The sequence below is a fragment of the Haliotis cracherodii genome, unplaced genomic scaffold, assembly GCF_022045235.1.
Source record: "Haliotis cracherodii isolate W230 unplaced genomic scaffold, xgHalCrac1.p SCAF_36, whole genome shotgun sequence".
Lineage (NCBI taxonomy): Eukaryota > Metazoa > Mollusca > Gastropoda > Lepetellida > Haliotidae > Haliotis > Haliotis cracherodii.
The window spans coordinates 1,759,076-1,784,345 of record NW_027266293.1 but is presented as its reverse complement, the minus strand read 5'-3'; the positions used below and the strand labels follow the sequence as shown (position 1 = coordinate 1,784,345).

Genomic DNA, 25,270 nt, shown 5'->3' with positions numbered 1-25,270 from the left:
AGGTGTCCATGTGCACATCTGTCTGAATGTCTGGTATCAAAGTGTCCAGATGCCCTGGTATTTGGTGTCTGGATGTTCCGGTACTCAGTGTCCTGTCCTCAAAAACTCGAGCTAGTTCATGTTTCCCTATAAGGAATACAATCCCATCTGTTTTTGATAGAGATGAAACTTTGTAATGGAATCGTCTTTTATAATTCTATATGATCACATGACAGGTCTATGAGGAGGCAATATTGAGTTTTATACAAAGGACAGGAGTGCAATAATACCAGCTTGACCGGGAAGGTGAGAGGGACAACTGGGTCACATTGACCTTTTCCATTGGCGCCGTTATCTGGTATATTAAATGTGTATACACAGCCTCATGCAAAGGGGGTGTTTCTGCTGTTGTATTAACACTGTGGTCAATTGGCATTTGTAAATATGTCAGATACGTAGTTTATAATACTTAAATTGTTTTAAATGTCTTAAAGAAGGTGAAGAAGGGAGATATCGTTATTCATTGTGTCTGTCTGGACAGAATGATTTAGTTTATTTAGCCTCTTAATTGTTCATACATCATTAATATACATGACAATAGCTTTGTGTTAGTTGATGTTTCATAATTCTCTCGGCGAAGAAGTTTTGTTGTCATGGAAACAGATGATGTCATCCCTTTCCGGTGACCACTTAACATTCCTGAAAACTGTAATATTTCCAATAGCAAGGCACATTAATAATTTATTTTACTTAAAGAAAAAGATGGACTACAGCTGCTTTTATACTTATACTGCATTGTTGAGTTTTAAGTGTTTTTATTACTGTATGGTGATAGAGTAAGTACCTGCCCAGTTTGGCAATGCTCACCTCGGTATATCACGATGTGTGATTGTACTGGTTATAAAATTGTATGTGTGAATGAAGTTCACATGCCACTAGCACGATGTCATACAAGCACATCACAAGGTTACTACAAGTTTAGTACGATGTTTAGTAGAAATGTCATTTCTGAATCATTCCGATGTTAGCACGATATAGACTAGTTTCGTACGAGTTGAGTACGAGTTACTTACGAGCTTTTCACGACATTAACACGATCTCTATGAGTTTTTCACGATGTCAACACGACTGAACCGCAACCAGAATAAGACCGCATGTTGCGGCTGCCATCTTATCAAGTCAAGTCCGGTGCACCTTGCTGCAGGAGCTGACACGAGAGACCACGACAGGGTTCTAGAACTTCCCTATGGTGGACCCGCACAGAGAGTCCTTACCCTTCTCCCCGAGTCCTGAGGGACTGTGTCTGGTCCTGGACCTGGACCTGGTCCTAGTTCTGTGTGGGTGTGGTTGTGCGTAATCTCCAGACTGGGGTGGGTGATGCAACCCACACACTCATCCCAAGGTGACTATATCGTAGCGCAGTTAGATAAGCTCGTATTCAACACTTGGTTATCATAGTGAGCTCAAGGTACACGTAGCTAACTTGAATTAAGCACGTTTCCCATATCATACTCGTGACAAGGACACGGTTTGCTTTTCCCCATGAACATTATAATGTGTTGTGCACTCATGAATCAAACTCACTTGGTGTCTATTGTGAAGACATTGTACTCACATGGTGTCTATCATGAAAACGTTGTGTTTATGTCCTGTTACTTACAGCACGAGGTCGCTACGAGTGTGGTTTGACATAAACAAGCTTCCTTCGAACACTACCGAGGACAACACATATAACACGAGCAATGCACGATGTTTCTTATGATGTATCATGAGCACATAAGGAGTGAATTTGAGTACATTACAAGCGATTGGTCACGTGAGCTTAACATTGTGAATGTCACAGCCGAAATCGCGAAAGGTAACAGGTAGCATAGCATATAAGAAATGAACTGAAGCTACCATGCAGTTTTAAGTGATTCTTCAAATGACGATGTGAGGAGTTACCTCCCTTCCAATATCAATCAACTGATAGGTGAAAATTGTAATTGCGAAAGGACTTTGCAGGAAGAATAAGAAAACTATTTTTAATTGTTCACTTATGATTGTTTATCTATACATCAAGTAATGAAAACCCTGGAAGACCACAAAGGAAGTATGTCCGGCATGGTGTAAATTGAAAACCAAAACATGAGAGTAATTTATTGAATCACCTCCACATTTTGTCTTTACTGTGCACCTGCTGTTGTTAATCACATATGTGTGTTGTATGCTTCACCAGCTGAGAAATTTAGATGTGTGAAAGTTCAAAGAAATGCCGAGACATTAAGCCAAGCGCAAAATCTTTTTGCAATAATAATATGACCATTGTTACTCGCTGTTTTCCAATGAGTTTTTTTTATCAGACCATAGGTTTCTAATCAAATAATCAGTCTTCCGGCATTCTGCTTGAAACATTTCTCTATGCCATCCACATGTACAGCCACATAGGTAGTTTCAGTAACCCACGACTTCTAAATTAATCTCTAAAATATAGAGTAGTCAGCAGACATCTTTAACAAATACTAGTAGTTGTAAGACCAGTAGTAGCAAATGGGCAGATAACTCTAATTATCCCTAGCTAGCCATGTGCTTGGCATCTGAATTTCTCGACTTGAGACTAAAGTAAGGCTTTCTAATAAGCAGCTGGGGTTGTTTACATTCAAAAACCTAAATCTTTGTGGTGTCAAAAGTGGAACTCCCAACTTCCTTCATCCTAGAATATCCTACACCATGATTGTCAGAAAATTGTGACTTTGAAACTGAATCAGTCCTCCAGAAATATCAATCACTTTAATTCACATAATATTTTAATGTATATGTACGCAAAAGATAACTCTATGTAAGTCCATTTCCTCCGCTGTGATATTTTTGTTATATTGCTAAAAGCTTTGTAAAACACAAAATCACTTACTCTCGTAATAAACTCAATATGAATGCAAGACATTAATCATAAGGCAGGTTGTTCTAGTCACTGGATTTATGTGATATCGTCATTGAATATTGTATCTCTATGAAATGATGACACATCGTGTCTAATCTCTGTGTGGACCAGGTCCACGGTCCATCATAAACTCTTCCTTTAGCATGCAAGTAATGGCAACAATTATCATACTATTTCAAGTGAAGTGGCATGTACACAGGTTGTCTAATAGGACCCCTTTGTGGCCATTGACCTGTCCGCACCATATCCGTGTTCACTGTAATGTCCTATGTCATTTGAATGATTCTTCAACAGTAAGCTCTGATATAACTAAGATATTGTTCAAAGCAGTGTTGAACCCAACTCACTCACTCGTTTACCCTTGCTGCCATTGTCATCTATCCAACTGTCCGTGTGAAGCTGAGTACACTGCCAATGTGTCAAGTTGAGGGAATGGTGTGTTCGTTATTACACAGCCTCATTGGTATGGGGATATTGTAGGGAAATGTATCCGTCAGGGATACAACAGTACTGCAAGAGTAAACACTTGCAATTGTATACCCAGTACCTTTACCTTCCAACATTGTGTCTGACGTAGCTGTCTGCCTGTTGTCCCGTGGATGGCAACATTTCTTCTTCAATTAATTCTTACCTGTCCAACTGTAGAAATTATCAGTTGTTCATATTCACACTGATGTTTGTAATATATAAATGATGTTTTGAATTTGATTAATATACAATGTCAACACGTGTTTGTATTTTTATGAAATATTTTATTTATCAAGAGAAACAATAAAAGACTACACAATAACAAACTCTTAGTTGTGATATTTGTGATGCAAAGTCAGTGTACATTACGTAGAGGCTACAGAGACACAGCTGATTATGGGAGGCCTGGTTATCTTAGACTAAAAGTAACTAGGAAGGGTTCTGCTTTACATGTAACAACAGAAGAAGTCCATTTTCCACCATTTCCTGAATGTCCAGAAATGGGGTGACAGCAAACTCGATTATCCAGTACATCACATCTCCATTCTGTATATACCTGCGTCTTCATGCATCTCTTACTCGACAATAAATGTCACATGAGAGGTATTTGGTCAGATGTCTAATTCCATCTTTGTGCCATTCAAATTGGTCTCAGGATGAACATTTATAAGCAAATGGGTGCAGGGTATATATCATTATAGAATGGAGATATACAGTGGATAAGTGACAAATGGGGGGGGGGGGGGGGGGGGGGGGGGGGTGCAGAAGGTCCCCATAGATACATACATGTAGCTGTAGAAATGTTTTGTCCAGTCTGCCCAATCAGTACAACTTAGTCCTCAGCCCCCAGCTGTCCTTATAACATTTGGTAAGCACGTCTGGTTTAATGACATCTCTCCTGGATTTTGCACAAAATACATTCTTAAAGCAGTACAACTTGGCAACAGCGTCCTTTATAACAAAGGTGTAAGGACTTTCGTTTGAATTACATCATTTCTAGTTGGTTAAGACAACAACAATAAAGTGCAACTAGGAAAATGACAACTCAATGTCTCCAGCTACCTCAATAAGAAAGTCATAAGTACTGGTTTGATTACATCATTTCCCTTTGGGGAATACAACAATCCAGTGCAACTAAAAAATTGAAACATACATGCTTCTAGCTACTTTAATAAGAAAGTTATAAGATCTGGTATAATTACATCACTTCCCTTTGGGGAAATACAACTAGCCAGTGCAACTAGAAAATTGAAACATACATGCCTCTAGCTACCTTAATAAGAAAGTTATAAGATCTGGTTTAATCACGTCACTTCCCTTGGGGAAAACAAGAATACAGTCAAACTAGAAAATTGAAACATACTTGCCTCTAGCTACTTTAATAAGAAAGTTACAAGATCTGGTATAATTACATCACTTCCCTTTTGGGAAATACAACAATCCAGTGCAACTAGAAAATTTAAATATAAATGCCTCTAGCAACCTTAATAAGAAAGTCAAAAACAGTGGTGTAATTATCTCATTTCTATTTGGGGGAACAAACAATCCAGTGAAACTAAAAAGATGAAACATCCATGTCTCTAGCAACCTTAATAAGAAAGTCACAAGCACTGGTGTAATTATATGAGTGAGTGAGTATGTTTTTACGCCGCTTTTAGCAATATTCCAGCAATATCAAGGCGGGGGACACCAGAAATGGACCTCACACATTGTACCCATGTCGGGAATCGAAACCGGGTCTTCAGCGTGACGAGCGAACGCTTTAACCACTAGGCTACCCCTTATGGGGTGGTTAAATATATACTTAGGCCTGCTTGTTTTGTCACACAGATCTGGGCATGGGGGTGATATTTGACACTGTGGACAACTAACCCGTTGGATGTACAGGATGTATCACGTGGTTGAGCCTAAGAAAACAATTGCCGCTCTCTAGACAACCTGAAAGAGTCTTGATTATTTCTAATACTGTATATATTAACAGAATTCTGAATTTAAGTACAATCAAGCAAAAACAAAAGACATAAGTTTCTACACAATGGTCATCTACCCATATGTTCATGTATGAACTCCAGTTGTGAGTTAATACTTGTCTGGATAGAGGAATAAACTTATATATTAAAATACTAATACTAATACCAATAAAGTATTTTGCCAAGTATGCTACAAATGTAACATAACGAATTACACCCATATGGTACAAATGGCATTTTCGACTGCTTCTATGAAGCCATATCAATACATCTGATAGGAATCATGTGAGAAACTCCATCACAGGCCAATTCTAGAATCATATACACATGTTTGTATTTGTTTTCAGTGTTATTTTATTTGTTTCCAATCATTGGTCACATGTTATAGTAAAAAAAAAAGAAAACCACACACATGAAAACATACATTTATGAGTACATTCTACCTTCATAAACTTCATGATACACTAACAAATGGTTAAACAATCAGTTCCTTATACTTCATACATTGTTTCAGTGAAATATATGTTTGGTTTGCTTTTTAGACTACAGTATTTACAGTGAAAATGACATACCTTGGTACATTAACATGTGTATAGAACAGATATTGACCCCAATGAGGGTGTGCATGTATTAGCTAATTTACTCCACCATTAGCCCAGTGTGTGACGTCATTAACCGAGACACACCTGTCTGTCACACAAAACCAAGTGTGTGACATCAGTAATCAACACACCTGTTTGTCACACAAAGCCTAGAGTGTGAGGACATCAGTAGCAAACACACAGCTGTCTGTCACACAAAGGCCCGTATGTGAATGTGACATCCGTTACAAATACACACCTGTCTGTCACACAAAGCCCCGTATGTGATAACATTAGTAACTACCACAAACCTGTCCGTCACACAAAGCCCAGCGTGCGACGACATTAGTATATAACACACCTGCCTGTCAGACAAAGCCTAGTGTGTGACATCAGTAACATACACACATCTGTATGTCACACAAAGCCCAGTGTGTGACATCAGTAACATACACACATCTGTATGTCACACAAAGCCCAGTGTGTGACATCAGTAACATACACACGTCTGCCTGTCACACAAGGCCCAGTGTGTGACATCAGTAACCAGCACACCTGTCTGTCACACAAAGCCCAGTGTGTGGAATCAGTAACCAACACACCTGTCTGTCACACAAAGCCCAGTGTGACATCAGTAACATACACACACCTGCCTGTCACACAAAGCCCAGTGTGTGACATCAGTAACATACACACATCTGTCTGTCAGACAAAGCCCAGTGTGACATCAGTACCATACACACACCTGTATGTCACACAAAGCCCAGCGTGTGACATCAGTAACCAACACACACAAATCTGTCTGTCACACAAAGCCCAGTCAGTAACATCAGTAAGCAACACACCTGTCTGTCACACAAAGCCCACTGTGGTGACATCAGTAACCGACACACACCTGTCTGTCACACAAAGCCCAGTCAGTAACATCAGTAACCGATACACACCTGTCTGTCACACAAAGCCCACTATGGTCACATCAGTTACCGACACACACCTGTCTGTCACACAAAGCCCAGTCAGTAACATCAGTAGCCGATACACACCTGTCTGTCACACAAAGCCCACTGTGGTGACATCAGTAACCAACGCACAGATGTCTGTCACACAAAGCCCAGTGTGTGACATCAGTAACATACACACATCTGTCTGTCAGACAAAGCCCAGTGTGACATCAGTACCATACACACACCTGTCTGTCACACAAAGCCCACTGTGACGACATCAGTAACCTACACACACCTGCCTGTCACACAAAGCCCAGTGTGTGACGACATCAGTAACCTACACACCCCTGCCTGTCACACAAAGCACAGTGTGTGACGACATCAATAACCAACACACACCTGCCTGTCACGCACGCAAAGCCCAGTTTGTAACAACAGTAACCAACACACACTTGTCTGTCACACAAAGCCCAGTGTGTAACATCAGTAACCAACACACACCTGTCTGTCACACAAGCAAAGCCCAGTGTGTAACATCAGTAACCAACACACACCTGCCTGACACATAAGGCCCAGTGTGTAACATCAGTAACCAACACATGCCTGCCTGTCACACAAGGCCCAGTGTGTAACATCAGTAACCTACACACCCCTGCCTGTCACACAAAGCACAGTGTGTGACGACATCAATAACCAACACACACCTGCCTGTCACACACGCAAAGCCCAGTTTGTAACAACAGTAACCAACACACACTTGTCTGTCACACAAAGCCCAGTGTGTAACATCAGTAACCAACACACACCTGTCTGTCACACAAGGCCCAGTGTGTAACATCAGTAACCAAAACACACATGTCTGTCACACAAAGCCCAGTGTGTGACATCAGTAACCACAGAAGATAAACTCATCCATAGTCACATTTTACTCCGGTTATAAATCCAAATTAGGCATCACTAACACAAAAAATGCCTATTCTATAGCTACACGTAAATATTGGAACAACATTTATGGAATGAATCTCTGAAAAAATATATTATATACAAATGTAAGAGACTATTACATAGGTAAGCAGGCATGCACCTTAATATAACCTACAACCATGCAAACATGTGGGCAAGTGTGTATTAACATCATGTGACAAAACAATGTGTTTCACTACGTCATGGGTCCATAGTGAAATCCTGAAGATTCTATCATATAACATACATACATATTCATATATATATATATTTATAACATACACGAGATGGATTTGAGAATGAGGCCATGATCTGTGATGTCATGAAGATCTCATACAAACGTATCTAGATATATCCTTTCAAAATACTTGTCTTTGAAGCAACATATACATTTCGTATCTGTTCTTTGACATGGTGAATCGTCACGATATGGCTGAAATATTGCCGATGTGACGTAAAGCATTAACTCACTCATTTGCAGATTACAAAATCTTCGAGGTCATTACAAATATCATACTTGTTTACAAGTCACTGCATGTTTAAACAAGGGGATTTCCAACATATTTTCCCAACATGATACACATTGGTATTGTTCATATCGGCCAATGAATAATCGTTTAAAATAATAATAATTTGATCAAAACAGTGTTCCATGCACTGCACCCACATAAGGCACATGGCAAGATGTCTCTCTTTTCTGTATGTACATTTTTGAAAACTGTTTGATTATATGTAACTACTGTCTATCTTAGCGTAACTTGGAAACTCCACTTTGTGATGGACTGTTAATACTAGTAAGATGCAATCGCTTTTATTTACATTATGGACAAGTACAAGTATGCCGTGAACATACATGGTCATGAGCAATATCTAACAGTCTGTGCAATGCTGACTGAAAGTTAGTGACTGGGACAGTGGCCCCATGGTAGGCGCAGCCAGTAGCCAGAACAATCAAGCACACAAGTTAAACAATTATAAACACTGTAAGCGCCAAACAGATAACACGCGTTCACGTCCAACACCTTGATAAATGGGAAAGAATTCCATGTAACTTGCAAATATTACATATTCAGGTTTCATGGAAGATTTATGCATTAGGTGCTTACCCTTTTCACGAACACCTGGTGTCATCAATGATTTTCAGTGAACTATTTATATAATTGTCACAACTGTTTTGCCTTCTACGCCCTATGGAGTCTGTTTCGAGAAGTAACACACAATTTTCCCCCGTAAAACAGGCAATATTTTCAAATATTCTAAAACAAGAAGTTTTTAGGAAATTCAAACTGAAGTGGATGAGGGACAAGAAACTTATACTTTGTACTCAATTTTCTCTTCTTGTAAGCAGGAGGCGTTCAAATAACCATAATAACTACAGCTCAAGTACAGATGTTATAACCCGATAATTGTTGGGGTCAGACCTACTGTTACCATGACCCATTTAATCCATAAGAAGATAGTATATTTCAAACTTGACGATGTCATTATATATAGTCAATTGATAAAATGTTTAAGGTAGCTAATATTTAAATTATCAGAGCCGGGATACGTTAACATTTCAATGATTTATCGGTAGACAAATTATCCTTTGAGTGAGTGAGTGAGTGAGTGAGTGAGTGAGTGAGTGAGTGAGTGAGGTTTTACGCCGCTTTTAGCAATATTCCAGCAATATCAGGGCGGGGGAAGCCAGTAATGGGCTTTACACATAGTACCCATGTCGGGAATCGAACCCGGGTCATCGGCGTGACGAGCGAACGCTTTAACCACTAGGCTACCCAGCCGCCCAGTTATCCTTTGATGTAAAATGGTTGTAGAGAGGCTATGAAACATGTCTGTGGTAAATTTAGTGCAACCATTTTCAATTGATTCCACTCTATTTATTACGTTGGAAGCAAACAATGTATCAATACTGTCAGACATTATGTAGAAACATTGCGGAAATACTCACAAAGCGTAAACATGTACCCTCTGGCATTGCACGAGTCCTGTTTACTTCCACTTCTCGACATTTCAAGATTCAATGAAGTTTTTGTTCGAGAGAGCTCTGTTTAGATCTGCGACGTTCGGAAATCACATTTAGTATCCCTGCACTTTCTATATTGTACGTCATCCACATTTCAAAAGGTCACACCTGAGACGGTGGCATTGACAGCGCAACCAGTTTTTTCTCAGATGTTAGCCACAGATAACACCCGTCCCCATACTCCTGAAAAGTTCATTGCGCGGTGTTGATAGATGCGTGTACTAGTAATTCTCTCATTGGGCTCGTCATTGTGTAAGCATGCCTTTGTTCTGCTTTAATTTAGTTCCGACCCGCAAAAAAATATCAGGATTACATAAAATTGCAGTGAAAATTTTCCGACCCGGTTGACAGAAACAAATGTTTGGGTTTGTTAATGAGCGATGTTCCTGTATATTGTTAATGTCCAACATGAAAAACAGGGAAACTAAGAAATACAATCGCAATACATATATACAAATATATCAAATGATGAAAAAGAAAAGCATGAAACAAACACAGTTATCTCGGGTAATATGGTTGACTGTTCATGGCTTCTTAGTAAATAACTTGCTCGTTGCATTCATGCAGTCAATGTATCATCAATTGTTTCCACCCACTTACTGATAGGAGGCATTGTTTCACACAGCTTGGAAAGGATTTCATCCTTCAGCTCGGGCTTTAGTGACTCTAGGAGCTGTTTGATGTCTCACCGTGCTGATGGGGGAAGAGAAGAATCATTTTTTTGTCTTGTGTACATATATCTGCCCCCTACTCGAAGTAGTTTTACTGTCTCACTATGCCCCCATGATGCTGCTAGGTGCAGAGGAGTATCACCATCTTTATTTTGTGTAGATACATCAGCCTTCTTGTTTAGAAGTAGTTTTACTGCCTCACTGTGTCCACACCGTGCTGCACGATGTAGAGGAGCATCACCATATTTGTTTTGTGTAGATACACCAGCCTTCTTGTCTAGAAGTAGTTTTACTGCCTCACTATGTCCCCGCGATGCTGCTAGGTGTAGAGGAGTATCACCATATTTATTTTGTGTAGATACATCAGCCTCCTTGTCTAGAAGTAGTTTCACTGTCTCACTATACCCCCAAGGTGCTGCTAGGTGTAGAGGAGTATCACCATCTTTGTTTTGTGTAGATACATCAGCCTCCTTGTCTAGAAGTAGTTTCACTGTCTCACTATACCCCCAAGGTGCTGCTAGGTGTAGAGGAGTATCACCATCTTTGTTTTGTGTAGATACATCAGCCTTCTTGTTTAGAAGTAGTTTTACTGCCTCACTGTGTCCACACCGTGCTGCACGATGTAGAGGAGCATCACCATATTTGTTTTGTGTAGATACACCAGCCTTCTTGTCTAGAAGTAGTTTCACTGTCTCACTATGTCCCCGCGATGCTGCTAGGTGTAGAGGAGTGTCACCATATTTATTTTGTGTAGATACATCAGCCTCCTTGTCTAGAAGTAGTTTCACTGTCTCACTATACCCCCAAGGTGCTGCTAGGTGTAGAGGAGTATCACCATCTTTGTTTTGTGTAGATACATCAGCCTCCTTGTCTAGAAGTAGTTTCACTGTCTCACTATATCCCCAAGGTGCTGCTAGGTGTAGAGGAGTATCGCCATCTTTGTTTTGTGTAGATACATCAGCCTCCTTGTCTAGAAGTAGTTTCACTGCCTCACTATGTCCCCAAAGTGCTGTTAGGTGTAGAGGAGTATCACCATCTTTGTTTTGTGTAGATACATCAGCCTCCTTGTCTAGAAGTAGTTTCACTGCCTCACTATGTCCCCAATGTGCTGCGGGGTGTAGAGGAGTATTACCATCTTTGTTTTGAGTTGACACATCTACCTCCTTGTCTAGGAGTAGTTTCACTGTCTCACTATGGCCCCGCGATGCTGCTAAGTGTAGAGGAGTATCACCATATTTGTTTTGTGTAGATACATCAGCCTCCTTGTCTAGAAGTAGTTTCACTGCCTCACTATGTCCCCAATGTGCTGCGGGGTGTAGAGGAGTATCACCATCTTTGTTTTGAGTTGACACATCTACCTCCTTGTCTAGGAGTAGTTTCACTGTCTCACTATGGCCCCGCGATGCTGCTAAGTGTAGAGGAGTATCACCATCTTTGTTTTGTGTAGATACATCAGCCTCCTTGTCTAGAAGTAGTTTCACTGTCTCACTATATCCCCAATGTGCTGCGGGGTGTAGAGGAGTATTACCATTTTTGTTTTGAGTTGACACATCTACCTCCTTGTCTAGGAGTAGTTTCACTGTCTCAATCTGACCCCACTGTGCTGCGGGGTGTAGAGGAGTATCACCATCTTTGTTTTGTGTAGATACATCAGCCTCCTTGTCTAGGAGTAGTTTCACTGTCTCACTATGTCCCCGCGATGCTGCTAGGTGTAGAGGAGTATTACCATCTCTGTTTTGTGTAGATACATCAGCCCCCTTGTCTAGAAGTAGTTTCACTGTCTCACTAAGACCCCATTGTGCTGCGGGTTGTAGAGGAGTATTACCATCTTTGTTTTGTGTAGATACATCAGCCTCCTTGTCTAGAAGTAGTTTCACTGTCTCACTATATCCCCAAGGTGCTGCTAGGTGTAGAGGGGTATCACCATCTTTGTTTTGTGTAGATACATCAGCCTCCTTGTCTAGAAGTAGTTTTACTGCCTCACTATGTCCCTGCGATGCTGCTAGGTGTAGAGGAGTATCACCATCTTTGTTTTGTGTAGATACATCAGCCTTCTTTTCTAGAAGTAGTTTTACTGTCTCACTATGTCCCCACCGTGCTGCACGATGAAGAGGAGTATTACCATCTTTGTTTTGTGTAGATACATCAGCCTCCTTGTCTAGAAGTAGTTTCATTGTCTCACTATACCCCCAAGGTGCTGCTAGGTGTAGAGGAGTATCACCATCTTTGTTTTGTGTAGATACATCAGCCTCCTTGACTAGAAGTAGTTTTACTGCCTCACTATGTCCCCGCGATGCTGCTAGGTGTAGAGGAGTATCACCATCTTTGTTTTGTGTAGATACATCAGCCTCCTTGACTAGAAGTAGTTTTACTGCCTCACTATGTCCCCGCGATGCTGCTAGGTGTAGAGGAGTATCACCATCTTTGTTTTGTGTAGATACATCAGCCTCCTTGTCTAGAAGTAGTTTCACTGTCTCACTATGCCCCCAATGTGCTGCGAGGTGTAGAGGAGTATTACCATCTTTGTTTTGAGTTGACACATCTACCTCCTTGTCTAGGAGTAGTTTCACTGTCTCACTATGGCCCCGCGATGCTGCTAGGTGTAGAGCAGTATCACCATCTTTGTTTTGAGTTGACACATCTACCTCCTTGTCTAGGAGTAGTTTCACTGTCTCACTATGGCCCCGCGATGCTGCTAAGTGTAGAGGAGTATCACCATCTTTGTTTTGTGTAGATACATCAGCCTCCTTGTCTAGAAGTAGTTTCACTGTCTCACTATGTCCCCAATGTGCTGCGGGGTGTAGAGGAGTATTACCATTTTTGTTTTGAGTTGACACATCTACCTCCTTGTCTAGGAGTAGTTTCACTGTCTCAATCTGACCCCACTGTGCTGCGGGGTGTAGAGGAGTATCACCATCTTTGTTTTGTGTAGATACATCAGCCTCCTTGTCTAGGAGTAGTTTCACTGTCTCACTATGTCCCCGCGATGCTGCTAGGTGTAGAGGAGTATTACCATCTCTGTTTTGTGTAGATACATCAGCCCCCTTGTCTAGAAGTAGTTTCACTGTCTCACTAAGACCCCATTGTGCTGCGGGTTGTAGAGGAGTATTACCATCTTTGTTTTGTATAGATACGTCAGCCCCCTTGTCTACAAGTTGTTTTATTGTATCATTATGTCCCCACTTCGCTGCTAGGTGTAGAGGGGTATCACCATCTTTGTTTAGTGTAGATACATCAGCCTCCTTGTCTAGAAGTAGTTTTACTGTCTCTGTATGTCCCCACGATGCTGCTATGTGTAGCGGCGTATCACCATCTTTGTTTTGTGTGGATACACAAGCCCCCTTGTCTAGAAGTAGTTTCACTGTCTCACTACTTTCATTCTCTGCTGCTAGATGCAGTGGAGTACTTCCACCTGTATTCAACCATTGTACGCATTGTGGATCTAATGGCAGATGCTGGCCATTTTGTTCATTTAAAAACATGTTAGCGTAGTGAAGATTTCCTGTCTGAACTGCCAGATGAAGAAGTGTATTACCTTTTCCATTTGTGATATCTTTAAGGAGGCAGTTGACAGGTATCAAAGATATCAAAATGTGTAAGATGTTACACACGACGGTAGAGTCAGGAATTTTTGGATAACTGCTTGAACAGTTACACCTCTGATGAAGCAACGAAAGCTTTAATATTTCCTGACACCTTGATTCTATATCCTTGTCATTTTTAAGATATTGTAGTATATGTTTCACTAAGTACTTATTTCCAACTAACACAGTGACTAGGAGTACATCGTACGGCTGAGGTATCTCTGAGGTAATATTCTGTGTCAGACGTTTCTTGATAGCTTGATCAATAGCCGGAGAAACACACAGTGCTAGGAGGCAATCAGACGGAGGTGTTGTACACTTATCTAGCAGCTTGCGCACTAGCTGGTTATCCTGGATATACAGAGCAGGTGCCAGTAATTCTGTTGTATCAACTTGATGGAACACGTCAGACAGTATTTCATTCAGGAGTAACGTCAACCCCTGTAAAATGACATCAGAGATAAGTGAAGTATAGTGGAAAAGGGTAAGTGAATTATGATAAATACCAAAACTTGAATGCAAATCATCATCTCCTACAGAAGAGGGAACGTCCCACTTAACAAATTTCACCTCGTGCTTTTTCTGTAGAACTTCAGTTAACTTTTTATTAGACCGCCATCTTTCTACCAGAAACTTCACAAATTCCTCATGACGTAAAGAAGGATGAGCAAGAATGTCACTGTAGCTTTTGGACAGAAGAAGATCTGTGATCTTGTCAGCTAACATGTGGAAATTGTCTCTGGCTAGTACAACGACCAAGTCATTCTTGTTCATCTCCTGTGTATGCATTAATTCCACCAGCATCTTTGGTGGGCAATTGTGTATAGCAATTTCAGGTCTTCGTTTTGAAATATTGATAAATACAACGTCATGTATAGATTGATGCTGGAACTGGTAGGCTTTTCCTGTTTTGACTAAATACACTCCACAGAAATCCTCTATCTTTGATTGAATTTGTGTCGGAGTGACAATGGTAGAAATATTGCAACTTTCTTTAAGATACTCAACCATGGACTCAAGTTCTTCTTTATAGGTAGAGAGTTTCAGTTGATCTGAGCTGAGGTTACCATCTTTCATCAAAGTGAGAAGGAGGACAAGGTGACCAATTCCATCACATTCCTGCATTCTCATTATTTCCTCAGAAACGAACTTCTGCGGCCTTTTGAAGAACTCTATACCTTTTGCTTGTGCTTCTTTACTTGAAGAAAAGAATGTACAACACTGGGGAAACCCGAGGACAGTGGGCATTCTAACAATGGCATTACATTTATGATAAGAAAAGAATTTTTCTCCACATATCTTTTCTATCATTTTAAGTTTTTCTTGTGATGTGAGAGCATATTTTCCTTCATCTAGAACTATGCACTGAATAGTTTTTATGAGTTTGTACTTCCTGATCTTCGCATCACACTGTGAACATATTGCAGATCTTGAGGTAATGACAAGCCATACATGACCCAATTCCACATTTAGCCAAAGTCTGTCAAATAATTTGACCCAATTATTCACATCTGATTCAACAAGATAACTTGATCCAAATATATCATCGATTAGCACCACATACTTCTTCTGTTCAGCACGTTTGTCCCCATCGTGGTTCTTGTGATTTACCTTAGGAATCAGATTCCATTCATTACATGATGAAAGCACGATTGGCAAGCGGTCTGTTTCTTGTGATACATTTGCTAAAATCTTTAGACCAAGTGTAGATTTCCCTGAGCCTGACTTTCCTTTTATGAAGACAGATCCATACTGTTGCATCAGATTGTATGCAGACCTCTCAGCGTTTGTAGACACATGCTTGTTTGAATCGGCCTTCTCGATAAGGTTCTTTGCATCACCTGCAGTTATATGTCAGTGTCATTATTCAAATATCGAACAAAAGTTATCATTGTTAATAATTCTAAAAATACTACCTCTATTACATCTATGCCATAAATCCTGTATTTTGGCTTCAGTCACACTAACTAAAATTTTCAGATTTTCAACAAACGTCCTCTTGATTGTAATTTACACACAATTAGTTGGCAGATATGAAGATATGGCAGATATGGCAGATATGAAATAGAGGTAGAGATTTCGTAAGAATAATTCTTGTCTGACATTGAGAATGAAAGTATTGACACATATAAATAACTCTCAAATTTGAGTAAAAATTAAAAAAATAGGTTTAAAGTGGTTTTTTTCTGAGAAAAGTGGCATATTGCAAAATAGGGACAAAGTATGTCAACTCTCTTGGATTTAAAAAAAATAATTACAGACTGTAATACACTGATCCAGTATTTATCAATTTTATCGAGTGAACTTGACTTTTCACCTTCAAGTGACTTCTTATAGTCTCATGATTCTTTTTCAATAATAGGGCAATCACTTTTTTGTATAGTATAGTATCGTCCTTCCACCAAAGATAACAACCATTCCAAATACTCAAAGAAACTACTTATATTGAAATTGATCATCCTTTAAACAGTTTCAGCTAAATGGAAATTGTACTTCTTGAAAACATGATATTATACTTTATTGAAGAAATGATTTTTAGTTAATAAACTAGAAGCAAAGTCACACAGATTTGAACAAAATTTGATGTCTAATGTTAAATACATCTTGAAAAGATTATGTCTAACTAAACGCCATTTCATCCCCATGAACACAAGCAAGATATATTATTGGTGGGAACGAGTATATGAACTTCAATTTCTTTGGTCCACTGATTTCTGAGACGACCAATGCCAGACAAGCAGTGCATGATAAAGTCACTTGATGTTCAGTCAGGTGATCTTAAAAGTGAAGAAATCACAAGCTTAAGCAAATTTCACAGATTGACACAAGCAGTTTTACTTGTTTGAGACTGAAGAATGTTCAGAGAGACATAAGTGTTGGTGACTGGATAGAGTGAATCAAATTGATCAGATTTGATGTCCTTTCTGATCTCATGACAGTCTGGTTATGCTCGAGGTATCACATCCTTGCCGAGTATGGGTAATTTTGATTTTTCCTGTTTACCATAAGAAGCTCTTTCGCGTACCTATTTATCAATCATTATTTTACAAGCAAGCCTCCATGATTCAGGATTAGCTAATTCATTCCTGAAATTGTACCTGTATATCTTCTAATCAAATGAATTGCCTTGAGTTTGATATTGCTTTCACAGATGAAACATTTCAGTACTTACTGACTAGATTGTCCAGTTTGGGATTACTGCAGTAGTCTGAAACCAAAAAGTTGTACAATTTTATTCTAATAACTAAACAAATATGATCTACAGAATTGACAACCATTTAATGTAACTTTTACAGGTTCAGTCGACATAACCAGTTTCAAATGTATAAAATCGGTTGCTGTTTAATATGTAAAAAGGATCCTCATCAGTTGTTATCTAGAAGCACATGTATACAATATAATGTTATTGTTTATGAAAACATAAGCCAAATTTGAAATTTCATCCATTTATATGAAATCAACAAACTCAAGTCTGCTTGCATGTCAGTGACAGCTACAAACGATCGAAGGGCAAACTCACCACCGGAACAAGAAAAGACAACCGTGATCTACTCTCAGCGTTTTCGCTAGAGATAGAAATGTTATTGTTCACATTTGGTATATTTTGGGCCACATAATCAGAACTCAGGCACACCTCTAGGGAGATTTCGAATACATTGGATCGGAAATGTTCACTTTGACTTATCTGGTCGTGCAGTCGTGAAAAAACAACTCCCGAAACAGTGCCACTAAATACGCTTCGAAAGGGACACTGATGGCACAATTGGATCATCCCATGTAAGTCTAGATATCTGTCCAGATAGTTTAAACTGACTTCATTTCAACACGCTTATCCGTTTACGTTAAATCAAATTGAAAGTTGCGAAAATGGTAGGGTGCGTCACGCTCATGGGGTACCTCGATCTATTGATCGGTAGTCGTACATAGTAATTGGCTATGGCTCGATTTTATTATGTCTGTAGAAGCTCTATGCAGAACTTATATAGAATGCAAACTTCAGTGAAACCCCCGAGCACGGGTATGATGCTGACAAACCTAGAAACATAATCGGGGCGAACCCACAATAATAGGTTTCTGGCATGCCCAAGGGACGCAACTCTGCACAGCGAAGTGCGGCGCCTTAGACGACTGGGCCACCCGTGCCCCCAGATCATGAAAGTGACAGTCGGAATGTGTTTTCTAATCATGCGACCTCGAAAACGTTAACACGGGGTTATTCCGTACGACAGTTACGGCCTGTACGACTGATTCCGTCAAAATTATTGTCCATCTCTCGCTTTCCTGGGATAAACATTTGATCGGAGGAAGCGTTGCACAGTTCTTGGGAAGCACTTCCATACAATCTCAACCATATATTAGACATTCTGTTTGTTCAGTTTTCAAAATTTTAATCGAGAACTGTGTCAACATATGTTTCAAGCGAAGTCTGAAATGGAATTCGCCAGGTTGAAGCGAGTGCCGTAAAGCTCAAGAAAGCTGCTTTCTAATTGGCTAATCGATTTCTTGTTTGTCATTTCAGTGGTCAGTCAAAGTTCGCGAAAGGTCGTTCTGACGTGACCCGTAATGGGATGTCCTCAGATCTTTGTTCTAATCACTAAGATCTGATTTTAACAAGATTGATTCAGACCTCGGACTTATGACAATGCAGGCAGTAAAGACCCATGCTCTGAGGACACTGCCCCCAAGCCGCTCATTGTCACGCGTGATGACGTCGACATTGACAGATAAAAACAAAGTGAACCTGTAAACAATGTAAAGAAGTCAAGAAATGTTACCTTCAACAATCTGTGGGGAAAGTGTTTTGCCGGTGTCTATAGACATAGAAACAAAAGACTCGTCCTAAGATATGTTAACGAACCATTTGACGTTGTTCAAGATGCTATATGTGACTATGCTAAGTATCCTGATGTAACTGTCACAAATGTGAGACTCATGAAACACTGGACGCAATCCTACCTTCACAATTCGAATAACTGTCCCACTGCAATGTGTAGATATCATATTGGATGATGACTGCCTCTGGCTCGAAAATGTTAATTGTCGTGAATAGCTACCCCATAATGTGTGGTACAATGACAACAAGGATGAACATAAATAATGAAGGTGACAAATTGTAGACTTGTGACATATATACTTGTTTTAATGGCAATCATGACTACGTGGAATGTGCGTTGGGCATTGAATTGCTTTGACGAAATTCGCTCAAAACTTATGAGCTGTGACATTAAGGTTATTACCGAACACTGGCTAGACGACACACGTGAATCGTTACTCTATGACTTGGATGATGACTTTAACGTTTATGTTAAATGTCATCATGACCACTCATCTCAAAGAGGCGCAGGTGGACAGCCATATTTATTCGTAAAAGTACTTGTTCGAGTCCGTCAGCAATCAGTATACCTTCAAGCAAGCATATCATTGGGGCTAAACTCCTCATTAGTAAATGCCCTATGTATATAATTTGTGTTCGCCTTCCCTCATCTGACGTTTCAAATAGTGTGTCCATAGAACTTAATAATGTACTGGAGATTTAGCAGAGATGTTCTCATCGAGGGGAGACAATTCTACCTGGTGATTTCAATGCAAATCTGCGTCATGGAATTATATTGAAACGCAGAGCAAAATATCTGCAAAGAGTGCACACTGAACGGAATCTATTTTATGCCGTACCCCTTGATGATAATGCTGTTTTTACCTTCAAAAGCAAATGTAAAACTATGAGAAGTATGATAGATGATGTGTTCATTAATCTCCAACATGTTATTAAGGCTGTTGGTTATTCTTTAGATACTGGAGTTCAATACTCAATATTCTGACCATTGTCCAATATTCCTATATCTGAGTATTGATTCCCAGCCATGCCACCATGGCGGTGAACATCTTAACTGGCGTAAAACTAATTATGTAGACTTTATGTTATACGGATATGAAACTAAAAACGTTTTAGATGTGCTCAGTTTGACGAGATTCAGTACGCATTTCCTCATGAATACATTAAAAAATTATCACGGCTATATCCTAGAATCGTTACATGCTGCAGCTAAACTAAGTATACCATCTTCAAAATTCCATTCTAGTTTAAAACCATACTGGAAAAAAGATAATTCAAATAAGTTGCATCGTACAATGCGACAACGTCGTAATGAATTGGCCTATAATGGTAAATCCCATGATAAAGAGGATGCAAATTACATATTAAAGAGCAAAACATATCTTTAGGAAGCAGCATCATCATTCCAAACAAACCCAGACGCTTGTGTATAATGAAGAGTCCTGTAATACACAGGAAGGAATTTGTTTTCCAAATAATACAAGGATTTGTCAATGCCATGATATCAATTTTGACTCAGATTTTGCTGATTATGTGAATATTCTCATGGAACCGATTAAAATAATTCGTGTAATGACCAAGGGAACAGTGACATTAGTTTAGTTAATGGACATATCAAATACTCTGTTAGATCTATTATTCATCACCTTGTTACATTCTATAATGAAATTGTCTCTCATGAGTACGTATAAAAAATGTTTAAAGTTGGAAAGCTTTTACCTATCCATAAAGGCCATGGTTAATGTAGAGATGACCCCACTAACTACAGAGGTATTACCCTCACTCCTGTATTAAGTAAACTGTTCAAAAGACTCCTGTTGAATAGAATTGAAGAGTGGGCAAACAAATCTAAAGGTTTCCCCCACCCCTTTCAATTTGGATTTAGGAGATGGGCTGGGGCAGAAACTGACCAGTTCACATTAATGGAAAGCATAGCTTATTATAACGAAACATAGTCTCTATTTTATTGCGCTATTCTCAACAACGAGAAAGCTTTTGACAGAGTCTGACTTAATGGTCTTTTTTTCAAATTGTATTACTTTGGAATAAATGGAAAATTATGGCGACTTTTACGCCGATACATACCTCATGTGTAAGCATTGGAGGATTTACCTCAAATGTGTTTCATGATAAGCAAGGTGTTGGTCAAGGACGCGTTTAATCGGCATGGCTTTTTACTCCGTATATTAATGACTTGTTGTATTCACGTGATGATTCTGGGCGTGGCTTGTGTCTTCCATACACCCGGCATCCTATTAGCAGACGGTTCTACGTTATTGAGTATCTCCCCTGACGGACTGCAAGGTCTACTGAATGATATGTACACATATGCTAATAGATTGCATTTGAAATATAATGCCAGTAAAAGTGCATTTCCACTGTTTGGGAATATTTGTAAATCCGTCTGTCAACGTGTCTACATTGGTTCACGAAAACTTCCTAAAAAGGAAAATGTAACTTATGCTGGATTGCTTTTAAAAACATCACAGAAAACCTGAGAACGTACCCATTTAATATGTGAAAAACTAAGAATGTCAGTCACTATAAATTATAATCATGGGCTATATTTAGGTGGTTTAAATCCTGTTCGGATGTTCGGATATGGGAAAGGGTGATATCACCATGTGGATTTTTTGCTTGTAGTGTCTGGGGTAAACTATCCCCACAGGAATACGAAATCTTTGAAATTATTCAACTTCATTTTCGTAAAAAGATTCAAGGGTTGTCTAGATGCACTCCTTCCGTCGTCACAAGAGATTGTCTTTGTTTAATTTCTATCCAGGCGTATATTGATCATTCGAGCACTCTGATTCCTTGGAAGACTATGTAATAGTGACATTATCGTTTGAAAGACTATTGCAGCAAAGACTTGTTCAGTATCAACTCGATACAATTAAAGAAAACGATGATAAATGTAAAATGTCACCCATTTATCATATGCTATCACTAGGAAACAAGTATAAACTCAATAATGATATAAACACCTGTACCACCTCTTCTCATTTCCCAAACAAACATGCATGGGCGAGTCGAGTTAAAGAACAAATAAGTATATGTGACAGTAACGTAGTTCATGCAGAGCTTCACACAAGAGAAAACCTAAAACGATCTTATATGATCACCTAAGGTATACAGACTATGGTTACTAACAATTGAAATGTCAGAACACTTCTATGACTTAGCACCTACAGTATACAATGCAATGAATGTTTATGCGGCACATTAGCTTTTGATATTATCAAACATGTATTTATGTATTGTAAACAGGCTCAACAACAGAGATATATTCTTGTTGAGTCTATTATTGATTTACTAGATGTGACAACTTTTTCTAGTATCTGTAACGATGATGAGATACCTTTCTGTCCTTTTTACTTGGCGGTTTGCCAACAGAAAGTACTATGGCAATTGAATACAAACAATGAACAAATATAATGCTCCGTGTATGTAAAACTGTTAAAATGTGGAAAAACCTACAAAGAAACATTACATGTATTTTCATAACTCGGAGGAAATAAAGATGATCTATGTATCTGTCTGTCTGTCTGTCTGTCTGTCTATCTATCTATCATTACCACAATTCAGCAACTCCCCACTAATTCCTCCAACTATTACCAGATAGGTAATTATCTAATCAAAACCAAATTAAACAGTATCATCTAAATGCTCTACCCATAAAAACAAACAAGCAGATGCAACTAAAAAATCACACTACCAAATCAATCCCTTCAGCTTGTCCCCTATTCCAAAATAACCCATTACTCTTAAGTATTCACTTACTCCCTTTCTATTATTCACGCCCGTCATAGTAATGTTTTGGGGCATACATTTGCAAATTTATATCTTTTTAAATAATTCCTTCATATGTTTTAAAGTATGCCCCAAGTGCGAAATCGGCAATACCGGAAGCGATCGTTACATCTCCAACATCATCATCATCATCATCAACATCACCCTCAAGACTTTGTTAAATCGTTCATGATCGTCTTGCTACTGGAGTGCTCACGGTCGAAACTCATGTTTTGTCAGAAAGTGGGTTCGGGGCTTTGTCTATCTGTATTCTGACAAAGTTGTACTGAACTAAACGTAGTCACTGGGGTTTTTAATACTCTGTTTTGCTATTAATCCATGGATAGCCAACTTTCCAGTGATTTCTGAACTCTAACTAACTAGTGTTTCTAATGCCCAGTTTTTCTAGCAATCCGTGGATAACCAACCTTCCCGTAATAAGCTCTCGGTGTTAATTTCCACCTTGTTCATTCACTCATTAGAGTGTGGGGTTAATTGACTCAGGTGTTAATTGGTCGGAGCCGACATAATTGGCAGTCGACACACTGGTTCCATATCTTGTCAAAGTGTTGTGCCAGCTATCTCCCATTTTAGAGCTGTAATACATACAGTTGTTTGGCTAAAACTTGTTTGTATATTTGCGCTGATAGAAACAATTTGTGATCTGCATTGGCGCCGAGTGGATTTATTTGTAATTGTCAACCATTAGTATAATTGGTACTTAATAAACCTGTGAACATGTTACCACATTTTCGTTATCACTTTATTCTTATTCTAAGACACACCTGATCATTAGAGCACAGCTCCGACAAATGCCAGCAGAGAGGTATTTTATATTTTATTTTCACTATCTCATCACTAATTGATGTGTCCTTTGTAATGAAGAACATCTGAACATTTAGAACTTAGAATATATCCAAATATTGTATTAACGATACTCAGTATTCTAAGTTCTAAATCTACAAATGAAAGGATTATGTTTGACTTCTCAATTATGTCAGAAAATATAAAAACATGTTTGTGCAAATTGGCCTCAGTTAACATATGGGAAAGAAGTAATGAAATACATACTGATGGTGGTGATATTCCCCATACCACCCTGAACAAAAGCAGCGATATTCTGATGATGCACATGATCCCCTCCTTATCCCCTCCCATCACCAAAAAATAACATGTTTCTTCACATGATAAACACTTGGAATGTACATATTACTGTTTATGTAATTTGAAAAGAAAAATATAAGTGAAGAAATATACAGGATCATAAATTATACAATACCAATTAAACAGATTCAGATGAGGTAATGACCAAATGGTTTGTTCTTTCTGGTACAAAACATTTATAGTGCTAAAGTATGGTTACCTGTCATTGTCATGTTGTTGGGTACTGCGGTTCCATCATCCCCTTCTAAAAGCAAACAAAAACATCAATTCATATCACCAAAATACAACATGTTTCTTCACATTATGATGGCCTTCATAAACATTTGGAATGTAATAACGATCGTTATGTAATTGGAAAAGAAAAAACAGTAAGTAAAAAAATGTACAGGATCATAAATGTAAAGGCATTTATACAATACCCATTAAACAGATTCACATGAGGTAACGACCAAATGGTTGGTTCTATCTGGTACAAAACATTTATAGTGCTGAGACTATGTTTACCTGTTATATGTATGTTGTGGGGTACTGTGGTTCCATCATCCCCTCCTAAAAGCAAACAAAATGGTTACCTGCCACTGTTCTGTTGTAGATTACTGTGGTTCCATCATGTTTTCGTTTTGATGTCATCCTTCTTTCACCAAGGTGTCACTACTGAAATACAAAATATTGAGTGAACTATTTGAAACTAAGGTTGTTTATTTGTTGTCTTACTCAGAACACATCAATATTGTAAACACACAATAGTGTAATTACAATCCAAGTTGTTGATATTATGCCCTAGTCTGTCTGACAATCAATCAACCAAGTCACCAAGGATGTCCTATCGATCCATTTGGTCAGAAGACTTTTGGGAACCTTTTCTAACCTGGAATTGAACTACTCAAAAATATGAAATGCGTCTACCAGGGCTCGTTTTAGCTATATAACACATGCAGCTGTGCAACATTTGAAAAATGCAACCTAATATTAAATAATGTCTACATGCACACAGTTCGCGTAAGAACATAGCATGTTTTTACAATAAAACCATGAATTTTCCACACAGCAGCGCCCTCAATACCTCTAAGCTATAGTTACCATACAGCATCCCTAATCCATGATTTATATATGTGTAGTTTGGTATGCTTACTTCTTGTGGACATGTGCACATGTTCCAAATACGTTTTACAACCATACGTCATTAATTTATGCAACACTAGCAGCAAATCGGCCTAGATTTCTAACACGTTAGTGTTGTTGCAATATCGCTACCACAGCAAAATGATCTGGGGAAAAGCCACTAAGACACCACACCATTATGATGTTGTCGGTTGAGATGGCGAGCTGGATGTTCTGGAGGCGATCCTGCCAGAGTATATTGCTAAGATGAGTGCCTCC

General features: G+C 39.0%; 1 protein-coding gene across 1 annotated transcript; it reads right to left on the bottom strand.

The window, feature by feature from the left end:
* Window positions 1–9,418: 9,418 nt before the first annotated feature.
* On the bottom strand, window positions 9,419–24,520 carry LOC139477832 (serine/threonine-protein phosphatase 6 regulatory ankyrin repeat subunit B-like). Its single transcript, XM_071260249.1, has 5 exons — window positions 24,463–24,520; window positions 24,090–24,134; window positions 23,798–23,869; window positions 17,276–17,311; window positions 9,419–15,944 (listed from the first exon to the last, which is right to left on the bottom strand). Exons 1-5 carry the CDS (start codon window positions 24,518–24,520, stop codon window positions 10,534–10,536), a joined length of 5,622 nt encoding a protein of 1,873 aa, XP_071116350.1. The 3' UTR covers window positions 9,419–10,533.
* Between the last annotated feature and the right edge of the window lie 750 nt (window positions 24,521–25,270).

Bases quoted from the DNA above. Each gene is read 5' to 3' on its own strand.
- LOC139477832 (XM_071260249.1), bottom strand. From the start codon at position 24,520: ATGACATCAAAACGAAAACATGATGGAACCACAGTAATCTACAACAGA. The intron at 24,135-24,462 runs GTAACCATTTTG...GTTTGCTTTTAG, and splicing joins CTACAACAGAACAGTGGCAG to AAGGGGATGATGGAACCGCA. The intron at 15,945-17,275 runs GTAAGTACTGAA...ATATAACTGCAG, and splicing joins CAAACTGGACAATCTAGTCA to GTGATGCAAAGAACCTTATC.